Source organism: Chelon labrosus (genome assembly GCF_963514085.1).
Source record: "Chelon labrosus genome assembly, chromosome: 2".
Classification (NCBI taxonomy): domain Eukaryota; kingdom Metazoa; phylum Chordata; class Actinopteri; order Mugiliformes; family Mugilidae; genus Chelon; species Chelon labrosus.
The window spans coordinates 26,840,291-26,856,395 of NC_140338.1; the positions used below are offsets into that span (position 1 = coordinate 26,840,291).

The 16,105-nt window shown below is 41.8% G+C and overlaps 2 protein-coding genes across 4 annotated transcripts; both read left to right on the top strand.

Moving 5' to 3' along the window:
• The first annotated feature begins 250 nt into the window (after nt 1-250).
• cp110 (centriolar coiled-coil protein 110) lies at nt 251-10,177 on the top strand. The gene is made up of 10 exons (XM_084571980.1): nt 251-838; nt 1,309-1,434; nt 1,661-4,238; nt 4,493-4,620; nt 7,143-7,244; nt 7,706-7,822; nt 7,942-8,031; nt 8,201-8,317; nt 8,690-8,772; nt 8,981-10,177. The coding sequence occupies exons 1-10, from the start codon at nt 710-712 to the stop codon at nt 9,138-9,140; spliced, it is 3,630 nt and encodes a 1,209-aa protein (XP_084428106.1). The 5' UTR covers nt 251-709; the 3' UTR covers nt 9,141-10,177.
• An 89-nt stretch (nt 10,178-10,266) lies between these two features.
• On the top strand, nt 10,267-15,529 carry sirt7 (sirtuin 7). Of its 3 annotated transcripts, none has more exons than XM_084571995.1 (11): nt 10,267-10,459; nt 10,581-10,718; nt 11,827-11,931; nt 12,002-12,072; nt 12,172-12,244; nt 12,326-12,424; nt 13,112-13,348; nt 13,615-13,695; nt 13,803-13,909; nt 14,035-14,249; nt 14,946-15,529. In XM_084571995.1, exons 1-10 carry the CDS (start codon nt 10,355-10,357, stop codon nt 14,240-14,242), a joined length of 1,224 nt encoding a protein of 407 aa, XP_084428121.1. In that variant the 5' UTR covers nt 10,267-10,354; the 3' UTR covers nt 14,243-14,249; nt 14,946-15,529. The 3 variants fall into 3 exon arrangements, with proteins under 3 accessions (XP_084428121.1, XP_084428122.1, XP_084428120.1); XM_084571996.1 differs by having other exon boundaries at nt 14,978-15,529; XM_084571994.1 differs by having other exon boundaries at nt 14,035-15,529.
• Nucleotides 15,530-16,105: the final 576 nt, after the last annotated feature.

The following is a 16,105-nucleotide window of genomic DNA, read 5'->3' on the forward strand; positions in this document are numbered from 1 at the left end:
GTGTTCCAACTTTTTGTCTAAAGCTTTTATCTAGGCTATATCATAATTTAGAGAATAAGTAATGTTAAAGAGGAATTTACTTTTGATTGTTACTAAGTTTTAACTGTTTCTTAACCTTCAGTATGGATTGTTTATCTTTGTTAGCCCGCCGGGCCTGTAGGTGGCAGTATAGCTCCTTCCTGTCTAACAAATAAGTATAACTATTGTTATTTCATCCATTTATTATTTAAGCTTCGATATAAATGTTTAAAAAACATGACGAAGTTTGTTTGTTTAGTTGATGTGATACATTTCTGAGTTTTAAAATCGTGTTTTCGTTGAGTCCACTCCGGGTTTTGTGAGCGGCTTCCCCGTCTCCAACTGTCACCGGCCGTTGCTCCGGGAGGAGAGGCGGGTAAAAATGTAAACACTGATCCATCCTGTTGGAGAAGACTTTTTTTGTATGGCAGCTAGCTACGTTGCGGTGCTTTCTCAACAGAAGCAAAATTATTTAATCCTTTGGTTAGGCTGCGATTAATTCGTTTACGGTTTTAATATATATTTGAGGTTGTTTGGTATTAATCCAACCATCGACAACGAACGTTATATTAGCAAAGTTAGCTAGCTAGCTTAGCACCTCGCTAGCTAACGTAAACAAACGTTTACTTATGAATGTCGTTATAGTTTATACTAGCTAACGCTACTGACTGTATAGTCCTGATGCAACAAAATGGAGAACTACGAGACGTTTGTGCAGCATCGACTTTCCCAACTGAGGAAAAGTGAGGAAGAAGGAGAGGAACCATCATCTGCATCCTCTCTCATCCGCTTCTATGGACGACCCATCCTTCCTCCCCTGGTAGTGGTTATATTTATGACTACTATTATCTGATTATCTTATCATGATAGGTGTAGTATGCGTGTAGTATTGAGGTGCACTAGTGAAAACAAAGACTTTCTACTTTAACAGTCCTGCAGTAAATCCCTCTACATGGCCGTTCTTGTGTTCAGTTTATGTTGAAGCAGCTTATAAAAGGGAGTAACTCAACTGTATGATGATGTTGGAGGATGTAGTTTGTGTGAATGCCATATATCATACTGAATATTATAAGTTTGAGGTAGTTTAAGATAACATTTACTACAGGACTATTACATGTATTCGTTTTCACTAGTGTACCTGATGAACTTTCAGTGTCATTGTAAATCCAATACAGGTGGGTTTGAGCTGTTGCTTGGACACTAATGAATAAAACAAATGGGAACAGAAATAAACAGTATATCTGTTGTGAAACATGCATGACAACCGTCTCTGCTTTGTGTTGATAACAGCTCTCTAGTAAACAGCGAGAGGAGATGCGGCAACACAGAGATCAAGCGCAGAAAGCCTCCACCCAGAAAAAGCTGAAAGATGACACCAGAATGGCCTATGTACAAACCATTCTGCACAGTGTTCAGGTAATTTTAGTTCTTTAAAATTGTCCAGATGTGGCAGTATTTGTGTTTGTCCTTGAAGAGATTTGATGTACTGAGTGGTAAACACTGTTTAAACACAGTAACTCCATTTGCCTCCATTATGTTTTAGATAATTTTCTACTCATGTTTCTTTTATATAGTGTTTTGTGGATTAATGAAAACACATTTGGTTTGATCCGATTTTCTGTTGTTGTCACTCATGATGCAGCTGAGGACAACTCCAACACTGGAGGAGTTGCTTCGGGAGACAGAGCTTGATACGCAGTCTTCATATTCCCATAACTCCAGCAGAGGATCAGTGTCTCAGAGTCATGTTTTTGGTGACACAAAAGAAAGTCTTTCGCCGCCGCCACATGTAAAGAAAGGAGAAAATGATGTTTCTCTTCCTCCACTGACATCAACAACATGCCGTGCCTTTTTTGCTTCGAATGTGACACCTCAGAACCATGAAGGATGCCTTATTGAGCACCAAGGATCACAACCAAGTTACTTTAATGGTGCAAGCCACCAGTCCTCAGGTTATGTGACATGTGAGAATGTTGAAAATGCCACCAATGTCTCTGATTGGACTGACGCAGAGAGCGAGAGCCATAGATTTGGTTCTGCAAAAGGAGTTTACAACATGAGTGGCTTTTTCCTTCATACCACGTCAAACACAGTCGCCAAAATGCCAGATATTATTAGCCACCCTCCCATAGATGGAGAGGAGCTGGAGAGGAGTGGACTGGAGAGGTCCTTTTGTGATAACTTACCAAGAGCAGAAGACGTTTGTTGCATCTCACTTCAAGAGGATTCAGTTGTATGTGACCATTTTCCAGCAGAGGAATCTGGAAGTAGTTGTCCTGACAGTGTGGAAGATGATGCTAAGATTACCCTTATGGCAATACTTGACCCTATTAAAGGTGGAAATTTGGATCAAAATGAAGGATCGGCTGCTTTGCTCAAACAAAGTGTCTTTGTAGACAATGCAGAGTTATTGCAGGCGTTAAACAGCTGTCACAGTCCAACAACAGGACGGCACATTCAGCACAACCACGGAGAAGCCAAACCAGCGGACAGTCTGGTAGATGAAGGAGACTCAAAGCCATCCGAGAAACCTTATCGTCTGAGCCTCCAGGCCTTGCTGAAGAAATCTCAGGAGTATCGACGGCGCCAGCGGATGCTTAGGAACCAAGCCAAAAACACTAAATTCCGGGACAGGACTCAAGAACAGCCAAGAGCGAGGGCGGAGGAGCAGAGCCTCTCCGACAAGGAGAATGACGAGTTCCCTGACAAGGTTACTGTGACGATAGAGGAGAGGAAAGCTAAAGAGAGGGGAAGCTCTGTTATCCCGTCAGTGGAGACATCACCCAAGAAATCCTGGGAGAACAAGAAGATAGTTGAGAGTGGGCACACTGGGAATAAGACGAACATTGAATCTGAAAACTCACATCTAACAGGAGATGAAAATAAAGTGGAACAGAGAAGTGAAGACAAAACAGCCTTCAAAAACAAGCTTAACAGTTCACAAGAGGGCATAACAAAGCCTAAACCAATCAGTGCCCTCATCCAGCAGCAGTCAGCTGGAACCTCCCGTGTTCAAGATGCCTTGTACGTGACCACCTCCACCAGAGCATTTTGTAAAGGAGCAGAGAAATATTGCTGTGTGCCAGCACCAAACTTCTGTAGAAGTCCTGTGTACTGCAAAAGCAAAGACAGGATCAAAGATGGACAAGATGATGATGATGATGATGATGGGCCAGAGACTTCACATGGGAAATATGTGATCAATATCGGTTTGAATGAAGACCATAAGGCTGAAGAAGTTGTCTTGGACCATGAAAACATTCACACAGCACTTCCTTCCACTGTCAATCTCACAATTGATGGGGATGTTACAGACGTTTTAGTTACAAGTTCACAGCACATCGATCAACTCGAGTCAAACCTTTCCAGCTTAAAGGTACTGATCTCAGATCTGGAGTCAACAGTAAAAGAAAACATGGACAGTCCGTGCCAAAGTGAGTTTACTTTTAAAGACATCAAGCAAACTAAAAGTGATCATGTGCAGCTGGGTCCAGACAGTTGTGCGCACTGGGAAGACACGGAGAAGGATGATGATGAGGAGGATTACAAGGTGTGGCCGGAAAGACAATCGTTTCACAGTCACGAAAACCTGCGCAGAGATTCAGGAAATGAACTCAGCATCAGTGACGATGTTCATGCAACGGTACAGGAGAAAGAAGAAGAGACGGTAAACTTAAGTGAGCTCAGACTGGTCAAAACATTAGTTACAGAGAGAGAAAATGGACAAGGGACAGATAAAGAAGGACTAACCAAGAGTTCTACACAGCCTGGTGGCTGTAGAAAGCAGCAACCACCTGCTAAATATGTGCAGTCTGTCGCACAGCGGATGCGTGTTCCTTGTGTATTTCGAAATGTTTCACCTGAAGCCACGATTCCTTGTGAAGTCTCAGTGCTTTCAGACACCAGCAACCATCTCTTGGCAAGGAGTGAGATGGCGGTGGACGGTCAAGACTTTTCACCATCTCTTAATGAATCATATGATGTGGACAGACCATCTGGCCTGTGGCTCCTCGAAGGATCGGGGTCTGACTTGGGCTATCAAGATCATCTCATTCAGAAGAAACATCTGACTCCAGAGAGCGAGGGTGAAGGTCAAGGAGCCGTGTCCAAGGTCAAACGTCGGCTGCTCATGCACGTGACGGACGAGGCCCTGGAAAGGAGTGCAGACACCAGCGAAGGAGGAGGCTCTGCGATCAGACCCAATTCAAGCACTCCCAGAGGTAAGACCGGGACAGGCAAATGTAGGGCAGTCAAAAAAATGAGCCACAGTGGGTTTAGGGTGTGCAGCGTTTCGCTCCATTTGAACACTACAACAGGTGATTCTTACATTTCTGTGTCGCTTGATGATATGACTGTACGATTAGATATTAAAGACATTGTACCGTAGATGAAGAACCCTGCTTCACATTCTTCCAAGCCCTCTGCTGTAGTAGAATTTTCTGATTTGACCACATATTATATTTACTGTCTTTAGCTGCAGTGTCTTGGTACGAAGGCCACAGCAGTCAAAAGGAAAAGCAAGAGCAGCTAAAACTGGCCCATGCTGCTCAGATCAAAGCCCTGCAAGACGAGCACAGGAAGCAGCAGGAAGAACTACTCCAGGTGAGACAGTGACGATGGATTATTGAGTGAAGAATTAAATGTTATGAAGATGACAGACCTGAAGTGTGAAATTAGACATATATTATTATTACGTGCTTAAGCTTCGTACAAATGAACAGTGTACATTTTAGTCATGTTAAAGTGGGTAAAATGCTGGGTTCCCTGATGTTTCCTCTCAGACAAGACAAGGACAACATTTAATTACGTTACAACTATTATCATCTACAATTATTACATTTAACTACAGTTTCACATAGTTTCAAATGATTGGCCATGATAAATATTCAGTTATGTGAAGCGAAGGCAAACTCACCTTTTCTGATTGTTGTAGTAATGTGACAAGTTTTTGAACGTCTATAGAAAAGTCTGTTGAGGTTATTCTAAGTTGTTATTTTTAATGTTTTTCTTCCAAATGTGTCACATTGGTTTCCAGTGTAATTGCATAGGTTAACAATTTTTTTTAAATAAGCGTATAAACATTTTGATGGGCTTTATCTTTCTTCGTTTTTTTATATTTACATAGAGAATTTTTATATCCTCTGCAGGTTTACCGGACAAAAAGGATATGACATCTCTAGATTAATAACAGGCTAAAAAGATGCTGTAATGCTGTAACAATTGCAGTCAGATCAGCTTTCAAGTATGTTAGAATACGTTTCCAGGTGTGTTTGCAGTGTAGAAACAATACAGATGTTTTGTTTACGGTATTTTACTCTGCATCTTGCAGTGTCTCAGTCTTGTTTTCTACTTAAGAATGTGTTGCAGTATTTTTCCACCTTCTTATTTAATACAACAAATAGACTGTTGCCTTTGTAGCCAAAGCCTGATATCATATCTTAGATAACTGATATAAAACTTCCATTGTTTTCCAGAAACTATTAAAACACAAACGAAGGCCCGTATTTTATTATCTGTTCTGAGTCTGTTCTGCTGCCAAAAATATTCATTCACACACCAACTTTGCCAGAAATGCACAATTTACTCGTGTTTGGGTAACGTTTGCTAAGAAATACTGTGGCGTGGTATCTTAGGAATTAGTTCAACCTGTGATCAGTTTTTAAATAATTACCCTAAGGACCTGAGAGGGAATTGTGACAGTTTTTCTGGGCTTATGGGATTTGTTTCATAGTAAAAATGACATGTAGAACATTGTTGGCCTTATTGTTTTTACCTGCAAATGATCATTGTTTTCCTGTGAGTAATATAAAACCATGTTGAGAAAATGAACATTATATGTTTCTGAGACCCTGAAACAGCCAGTCTAAATCTGGTTGAAAAACACAGTCATTGGTTATTCCTCCATCCTATTGGCCCACTTCTTGCATTAGATTGCATCACATATTGCTGTACAGATCTAGCGCTACGTAGTTCCAGTACAGCAACCATAATTCACTCTACCAAGGTTTCTGACTTCACCCAAAGTCACCTATGAGAAATTAAAAATGAATGCCTGGCCCAGCATTTCCAGCTTTATTTAAAAAATGATACCTGAGCCATGATGTAATACTGACCGTAAAATGTTTCTTTATATATACACACACACACACACACACCTACACACAAACACACATGTTATCCTACCTGTTAGAGTGCTCTTTTGGAGACCTGGGTCGTGGGCAGACTACAGACATCTGCTCATCTGCTCATTACAAGAGACCTTCAGACTCTCCCCAGTAAAAAAAACAAAAAAAACAGGGATTCTACCATAAATGTTTCATTACATCCCTAAGAGGCGAGCTGGCATGGTAGCCTGTTTCTTTGAGTGTGTGTGTGTGCACACATGCGAGACTTCAAGGACGCCTGCTGTTCTCTGGCAACCAGTTCTTGTTTCTTCAGCTTGTGTCTGTATTTGTTCTTGGCCAGTGTCCTTGCCCTGTTAATCACAGGCTCTGTTTAATTTATGTATCCTTAACAACGATATAATTAACATAAGCTGTTTCATAAAAAGACTCCTTTTTGACTCCCCTCCGTCCCTCTATCATTTGTGATGTGATGAGAGCGAGCTGGCTGGACTCTCCGGTAGAGGGAGGAGGGGGCCGAGGGAATTGACACAGAAAAGGAAAGGATAATTTGTTTAATTCATGAGCGTCTGTGGTTAAGTGCCAGATCGTCCCGCTGAGTGCCACCGCTAATGGTCCCTTCTCCTTCCCTCTCTTTTTTTTTCCTCTCCTCCTCATCCCTTTCTTTGTTTTGTCTCCTCCACCGTTGTTTTTACTCTCTGGCTGTATTAATTTTCGGCATCTCTCCTGTCCCCTTGTCCTCTTCATCCTTCTCCTCCTCTCCTGCTCCCTTTCTCATCTCATCCCTCTTGCCTCTGTGCCCCATCTCTCCCCTTCTGTCTCTTTCTCTCTACCCTCAATTAATTTCTTCCTCCTGCCTCATTTGCTGTCCTTTCCAATTCAATTTTTTCCAACCTTGCCTGCTCCCAAATGCACACGCACACATGCACATTTTTTGCTTTTCCTCCCCTCCACCCTTACGTCTTCCCCTTGTCTGTCTCTCTCTCTCTCTCTCTCTCTCAGGCGTTGGCAGAGCGTTACCGTCTCCTCCAGAGCGTGTCCTTCCCTTGCTCCATGTCAAGCTCACGTCTTGGGGACGCATTGACCTTTTCCACCATCTCTCAGGTATTGCCATCCGATTTGTTCACTAATGTCAGTGACACAGAAAGGATCTCTTGCTTTTATCTGCAGGATTTTTATCATCGCCAGTTGGCTGACACACCTGTGTGAAACAAATACACCCGACCCCATTTCTGATTCCATAACCTTTAATATATTTCCCAGTACAACTGCTCAGCTTCTGTTTTCTGCTTAGTTCAACAAACATCTCCCTTTAATTCTCGAGAATCAACAAGTGAATGACAGCACATCAGCTGCTTATTATTCTGCTTATTATTCCCTATTATAATGATGAGCTGTGATTCCGCTCGCATTGATGCACTAAACAGATGCCAACCAAAAGACCTTGAGAAGCTGTGTGGGAAATTAATTGGTTGTCATTGATGGAATTAGCATTCTCCTCTGTCTTCCCCTCTGGTCTTCATTATTCACCCCTCTCTCATTGCTTGTGCTCCCCTCTTCCTCAGCCCTCCAGCTCACTCTCGCAGCGCTACCGCCCCCTGCTGTCAGCGGCCGTGAAGGGCTTTCTAACTCGCAGGCTGTTGAGGACTGAGAGAGTGGCACAGCTGGTGCGCACCATCAGGGTGAGTAGAGACTGAGGTGTCACGTCTGTCTGTAGTAGCACACTGCCTCATTGAGGAAAAATGAGCACACATGTTTAGATTACAGCTGTGTGTGTATTTTTGGGTTTTTGTACATGTAGGACACGCATCAGTTCCTGCAGCAGAGCCCTGGCAAAGAGGAGCTGTGTAGCAGACAGGACGTCTTATTGCGGGAGCGAGTCAGTCTCCAGGTATGAAGGCAAACACATGTTGTAAACACATCTGTTAACCTCTCTCCTCTTCCCTTCCACACTGTCAACTCAACAATTATTCGCTCCATTAGCAGTTTCCACAACAGGTACTGTCATTACACGCATGCATTCAAGCTATCGTCTCCCCTGTAATTGTTTGCCCCTCCAGCTGCGCGCTGCACGTTATGAGGTTTACGACATATTCTTCAGCCTGACAGCCAGAGAGCGGATGCAGCTGATCAGCTGGGACAGAGAACTGGCCAGGGAGAAAGAGCTCAGACGACAGGTAACCTTTACAGAAGTCATATACATCCAAGGGGTTTTGAATTCTCATAATGGCATAATGGGGCTCAACAGTGTGTGACGGTACACCAGCTGGACCAAAACTAAACATTCCATAGAAATATTAATAAATCATGGTGGTTCTTATTCTTTACATTTATATATGATCAAGGAAAGATTTCAGTCAGCCATTACTTTATAAGCACTGACAAGTCCAGTAAATAACGCTGATGATTTTGTTATCATGACACCTGTCAGTGGGTGGGATATATTAGGCAGCGAGTAAAGATTTTGTCCTCAAAGTTGATGTTAGAAGCAGAAAAATGGTATCATGTATCATGCACATGTGTATGTTTTTTTGCATGTGCTTATTTAGAGTGGACACACAGGCCATCCAAGAGGAAAGAGTTCTCTGTCAGCTGCAACACAGAAATCACTGGAGAGGAAGAGAGGAACGATGTGAGTTTCCTTTACAGCTGTGAATAACAAACACACAGAACCTGATTATTACAAGTGAAATCTGCACTCATTCTGTCTGCATCAGATTTATTTGTGGAGTCTTATGTCGGTTAGATATTTTTGAGACCTGTTACTTTAGAGGCACAGCCACCCCAGACTGAGAAAAGACCTTTGTCAGCTGCTAACACCTGTCTTCTGTTCCCTCCAGGATCCAGAAAAAGGCTGCAGAAAGGCACAGGGGGGTTACGACGAAGACCGGACAAAAACCTGGATCCTCTGCTGAGCAGCCGCTAGGAACCAAACGGGGACAGTGCAGAGCAAATCCTCAGAGAGTGCCCAAGAGCACTTTCTCCTCGAGACCCCGATGACACTCCCCTAATTGGCCCCAGTGAGGACTCCTAACAAGGCCCCTAGTGATCACATGAATAGTGTATAACTAATCATTTGAGAGTTGTCCACACTTGACTCAAACTGATGCCGGCTGCTGACTAATATATAGTCGTCTTTCATATCCAGAGTGCTGGGAATTTTTTTACTCTCACACTGTGCATAATATTTTAGTGACTACAGCTTCCTATGTGAATACAGGTCAACTGCAGCCATTTACAAAGCAGTTCTGTCAGTATAACAGAGTTTTTACCAGGCGTGGTTCTAGTTTTTTTTTCACCATCTTCATGTTAAAGATGTTTGTGAGGAAAGAAGGAAAGAAGTTCAGACAACAGATCATCACAACATTTTGACATGTCACAACAAGAAAAGCTGAGTTTCTTTTGGGTATTCCATTAAGCCAGTGGTAATAACCTAAGGAAAACAGCAAAAATGTATTCATGCAACACAACACAGTTAGTTTTGTATGCTCATATTTTTGCATCTTAAAAACAACAGATCATTGTATTAAGGAAAATACTCTAGCTTACTGTTTACAGCTTATGACTAGGATCTGCTTTGTTTTGCTTTAATGTGTGAAACTAAAAAGTAAGCGTGCACAGTATATCCTTTTTAAGAGGAGACATCCTACCGTGTCAAAGCAGGAGAAAGCACAGTTGTAATCGACAGCATTAAAACCAAACTTCTTGCCAATGAGACATTTCCAGGAGCCTTGTTTTGTCACTTGGACTCTTGGAAAATATGTTCTGTTCCTCCTGCAAGGATTTTTCATGTTTTTGTGCCTGCTACCAAAAAGAGTCAATCTCCAGATTTATTAGTACACAATGAACCTTTGTATAATATTTACAGTTCAAAGCTGAAACTTAAACAGTCTTTAGGGTTGCCTTAAATATTTGCACTGTATTGGGATTATACGTCAGCCAACATGTTCCAGCCTTACAGTTTTTTTATTCTTAGAGATTTTTTATCTATTTTATATGTTATTTATTTGTACGTAGTTGGTAATAAATGCTTTTTGACACTAAATGGTTGCTGTGAGGTTTGTGAATGCTTTACAGACCCCCAGCAGCAGGGGGCGCTGCTGTCAGTCTCCGCTCATCTCTACAAAGGCAACTTCCGCCCCGGCAGTCTGAGGTTTCTGGTGATATGAGCTTTGCTTTGAATACATAGCTTCTTCCCTGGTGATTTAAACGGGATGGCAGATGAGGCCCATGTCGGTGCTTCTTCTCGGGCGGAGAGGAAAGCTTTAGAAAAGGCCAAAATACTCCAACGCGAGAGCGAGAGGAAGATCTTCAGACTGGTAAGACCAGAAAACAGAGCGACTAGTGCAAAGCTAGCAGGCTAAACTAGCTGTAAGTTGTTGCAGCTTTACACTGAGTGTTTGTCAGCGGGTGAGTTTGACCGGATTTCCTCCAAAAAAGGTCGGACGGGTCCTGAAGAAACCGGAGTCCGAGCGCTCGGAGGAAGAGGCTGCGGTGTTGCTGCTGCACAGGGACACAGTGGAGGAGCTCTGCAAGAGACAGGTCCGCAGGAATGTGCTCAAGAGGAAGCAGGAGGAGGTGAGACTCCTAGTCCAGAGGATAAGTGAGCTGGCCGGCTAGGTGGGGTTCAGGGCTTAGTGTATCTCAGTGGTTTCTAGGGATCACCGTAGTGAGTTCTGCTGACCAAATGCAGAGCTGGAAGAAGTACTCATTCTTTAAGTACAGAGATCACAGTATAGACTACAATATATACACTGACATAGTTCATTATATGCACTAGTGAATGCATTCATCTAAACAGCCCTGCACTAAAACTTAGCTTTATGAAGGTTATGGTATTCAGCATTAGTTTCAAATAACAGAGAGCTGTTGATTCTTCATTGTTTTAATTTTCGAGGCTGTGGTTTGTAGTACTATTGATTTGTATTGCGTTGTACCAACACATGTTTCTATTATTTTGACCATTCAGTTTTAGTCAGTGGGCTAGGCTGTATAACAGAAACACTTTAGTGCAGTTTAACAGCACTACAAACTACATCCTCCAACATGAAGCTTGTAAACATTACAACTAGGGATGTCCCGATCCAATCACCATCAGTTCATATTGAGTATCTCTGAGTGAAATTACACTTAAAGTGTTTTTATTTTAACAAAATAAATAACCAGCTAGCAAACTTGAATAGATTTATAAATAGCTCTATGGTGTATAGCTTAACTTGATCATTCACATTGTCACAATAAATACTCAACACTGGACCAACACTATTAATGTATGAAGCAGAAATCCCTTCTCAAGAACTTTTACACAGCAGACATGTTTAGTCTATTCTTTAATGTTCAGTTTTGGTTTACGACAGATGTATCATCTGCCTAAGTCTTATCCAGTCATTTTAAAAAATACCTCGATCGGCCCAAACACAGATTTCCTGATACCCATGGGGACATGCATAATTATAACCGTCTTGTGGGGAGATATGGTGTTGGACTGTTATATTAACATGCATTAAGTTTCACTAGTGTGCCTTACGTTTTGGAAAGTGATTGTAGATAAATATGTACATATAAGAGTCAAGATGAACAAAGTGTTATAATTTTCAGTTTGTGTTGAAACGGTCAGTAAGGAAAGTTCTTGAGTGGGTGGCAAGAATCCTAATCATAAAAATGTATTTTCTTGTGCTGTTTGCAGGTGTTTGATGATGCTGATGAGCTGAAAAGTAAAGTCAGACAGCTCGCTGTGGCTGTCAAGCAAGCTAATCACGTGGTGGTTTACACTGGAGCCGGCATCAGCACGGTAATCCAAACTCTACCTCCTCATTGTCCTCTTTAACCTTTCAGAAAACTGATGATGTCTTTTATTCCAGGCAGCTTCTATCCCAGACTACCGAGGCCCTAATGGGGTGTGGACGCAGCTGCAGAAGGGACGGACCGTTGGGTGAGATACGTCATTCCTGTGATGTGAAATTAACTGCGTCATTCAACAGTCATTTCAGCTCCCCTCTCATGTTTTCTCTTTTTTTGTTTCTGCAAACAGCTCATCAGACCTGAGTAAAGCAGAGCCAACCCTCACACACATGGGTATTAGGATGCTTCATAAGGAGAAGCTGGTATGTGAGACATAGATGGACTGAATGGTAGCGCACCATGTTTCATCAGCGTTCACATATATTGTGTTTTTGTCAATAAAGGTGAAGCACGTTGTTTCTCAAAACTGTGATGGACTTCACCTGCGTAGCGGTCTGCCTAGACACGCCTTGTCTGAGCTCCATGGAAACATGTTCATCGAGGTAAGAGAGACACATCACAGGCTCACAGGTTATAATCTGAACTTGAAAGACTGCTGTGTCCTGGATGGTGTCGTACATATGTGAGGTTCTGTCTCAAAAAGCAGCGTTTATCAAGGCAAAGAGAATCATTGCAGATCCAGGCTAATCACTGACATTACTGAAGTGTGTTACATTTCCCAAGTGCTGATAGTTGGTAACACATGCCCAAATTGCTGTTCTGATGCCCATGTAGGTCTGCTTTAGTTCCTTATAATCACAGGTTCTGTTGAAACCTGCTATTCACAAAGATCTGGAGTCAGCACTTGAAATATCTATGCAATTAAATACTGACATTATTTGGGATGCAATAGAATATTTTAAGAGCTGCTGTCTCTAATGTATCTCTATGACTCCTGACATGGGAACATAATAAAAATTGTGGAACATAATGGTTAATTGCTCACTGAAAGCACACATGTTAACGTATTATTGTTGAAACTCCACTGTGGAGGAAAGCTATGTTTCAGTAAAAAAATTTTATTTATGTTTTTCATTTGTTTTTCTTGCATTTAACTACTGATTCTGTTCGGTCAGTGTCTGCTCAGCTATTTGTACTTCTAAATTTCCCAGGTGGATGAGATTCGAACTCTTTCAAAGAAAGTACATTGCTCTGACGTGATTTTTATTTTATTTTTTTTCTGTCCCTAGGTGTGTATGTCCTGTTCCCCGGTCAGAGAGTATGTGCGTTTATTTGACGTGACGGAGCGAACATCGCTGCACCGGCATGCGACGGGACGCAGGTGCAGCCACTGTGGTGACGAACTGAAAGACACCATAGTGCACTTTGGGGAACGTGGGACCCTAGAGCAACCTCTCAACTGGAAGGGAGCTGCAGAGGCTGCCAAGAGGGCAGACGTAATCCTCTGCTTAGGCTCCAGCCTGAAGGCAAGTTTTCTTTAAAGCACAGTGTCTGTAAATGTCATGTCGTTTAGTAGTCATGGCTGGAAGACTGCTTTGCTCTGGATGGTTGATTATATGGTTACAGGTAGGAGTACGGACAGACGGTCCTTAATTTAGCTTTTTACATGGAATGCTAACCAGCTTGATCTTCTCATATTCTTGTTTCCATACTGTAGGCCAGTCTGTAAGCCAAGATCCACATGTAAGATTTGTGTACGATGGCTGATTTTCTTGCTGTCTGTGTCTTGTAGGTGCTGAAGAAATACGCTTGTCTGTGGTCCATGAACAGACCGGCCAGCAAAAGGCCCAAACTCTACATCGTCAATCTCCAGGTACACGGAATTGTCTTCATTTTAGGTGAACAGAAATGAATTTGTATTCGATGCAAACAAAAGTTTGGATGTTCGTGGCTGATTTCGTGATTATGCTTTTGTTTCAGTGGACACCAAAAGATGATCTGGCTGTTTTGAAAATTCACGGCAAATGTGATGATGTTATGAGCCTCCTTATGGAGGAGCTGAATATTCCGATTCCTGCATATGACAGGTAAGGATCATAAGGACCTAATATATACAGAGATAATATGACAAATTACTCTTGACTCTGTTAACATATTCAAATAAACAGCAAACACTAGACAAAGTTGAGTTTCCTTCATTCTGTTTCATTAGGGCTGACGACCCCATCTTAAATCTTGCCATACCTCTGCGGCCAGAAGAGGTGAAAAGCCATACTCGTGAAGTGATAGCGCCCCCTAACGGACATGAGGATGGCCCAGCTGACCCTGAGGAGCAGGCGGATCAAGCCAAATCTGTGCAGGGTGGCTGGTTTGGTCGAGGCTACAACAAAGGGAGGAAGAAGAAGAAAAAAGCTGCATGATCGAGTGGTCAGTGGCTGCCAATGATCTGTCCCAGTGAGGGATTCACATTCTGTCCCAGTATGAGGACAAGTTAGCTTCAGGGTGCTTCTGGTCTACTGTACATTTTTGAGTGACTTTTGTTGTGCATCTGTTGTTTCTCATGGCAGCTAAACTGAGGTGGGTTAGCCAAATTCAACCCAGTGTCCCAGCACAACATGACAAAAATCATGACATTACTGGAAAAAGTCACAATGCATTGTAGTGGTGACACATTCTGAAGACGCCGCTAAAGCTTTATACTTTAAACTCACTCTTATGTGTTTTTGCTAAGTTGGTAAGGAGTGCTAACTTGCTGGAGCATTATCTAGATGCTAAAGCTTAATAAAATACTGCTATCTGAAGCAGAAATTTCCTTTATATGTTCATGGGAAGTGGTAACACTTGTGGGAAGTGGCTTTGGATTTGTAAGTGGTGAAAGTCAGCAGAACAACAGCCACATACTGCTAGCCAACATTTGAATTGTGCGTCTTTAAAGTTTAAAGCGTCAAGAGATTTAAACTTTTCAGGAGACATTTTCTACATGTACTGCTTAGAGTAAAATATATTTTTGTAGTCTTTTTTTCATAACCATTTTTGAATATCCATTTAAAAAAACAAAATGGATCTTATTTGTGTTGTTTATTTGAGATATTTTCATTTATCTAAATTATTTTCTTAACACAGCTGACCTTCCCTCTGCTGTATCCCATCCTCAGGTTCGCAGACTACGCAGTACAGCCGTTACAGTATCTTTTTTTACTGAAGTTCTTGAATTTATTTACATGTTTATCTTGTTTTGTTTACTGCCGCATAAGAAGGTTGCCATGTTACTGTTTACTGTCTCTGTTAATTTGTCTCAGGAAGATCCAGCAGTATTAATGATCATGTACCATAAAGTGACAGAGGTTCAAAGGACGGCGCCACGATAAGCTGTTATTAAGCATTCCTAAAACTCGAACCAGTGCTAAAACTGAATGTGGAGGCTCTTTGGTTTTTGGTGTATTTTGAAAAGAAAACTGCTATAATAAGTGCAACAATAAATCCTGTTCGTATAAAGCCTCATTGTGCTGCCCCTTGCTTTCACTGATGGATTAATACTCGCCTGCATATTATTATTTCTGCCACAATATGGAGCCTATGAATTGGTGTATGGCAGTTTTATTTTAAAAAGCTAAAGTTAAACTAAGAAGCTGGCTACTATGGGTCACCAAGGCACCTGTGATTATTTTTCACCTCTAAGGGTTAAAGCCAATACAGCAAAGTTTGAGCAGCAGTTTCTCGACCTCAGACAGCAATAGACTCCACAAACTAGTCAGGGAGGTCAGCTCTGTCCTGGGATGGCCCTTTGACCTAGCAGAGGAGGTGCGAAACAGGAGTACCATGCCAAAGCTATCATCCTTAGTGTTGGGCTGCTCCATACTCGGGGAGGGAGAGATGCCGCTGTCCTTCCTTCCTGCATGCTCTCGGTAGACCACATTAGACACGCCAGAATCTCTTCTTTCATGTACAATATCTTCCCTGTGCAATAATTGTGTCACTTCCCCAGTGTGTATTGTGCAACTGAGTCACTGTTCACAAATGGTAGATGTTTTTTTTATTCATTTATTTTTTTTGCTTAGTCTTTTTACTGTATATGGCCCACTTATATACTACCAGTCATTCATACTTTTTTCACTTTTGTACTTGCATACTTAATTTGGTACTGATCCTGTGTGTTACTGTTCTGCTGCTGTGAAGTTTTTCATCTGCAAAAGTATCTAAGGCTGCCAAAAATAATGTACTGACATCGAAATTACAAAATTTCTCTTTGAAAGTGTCTCGAAATTTTACTAAAAATACAATGA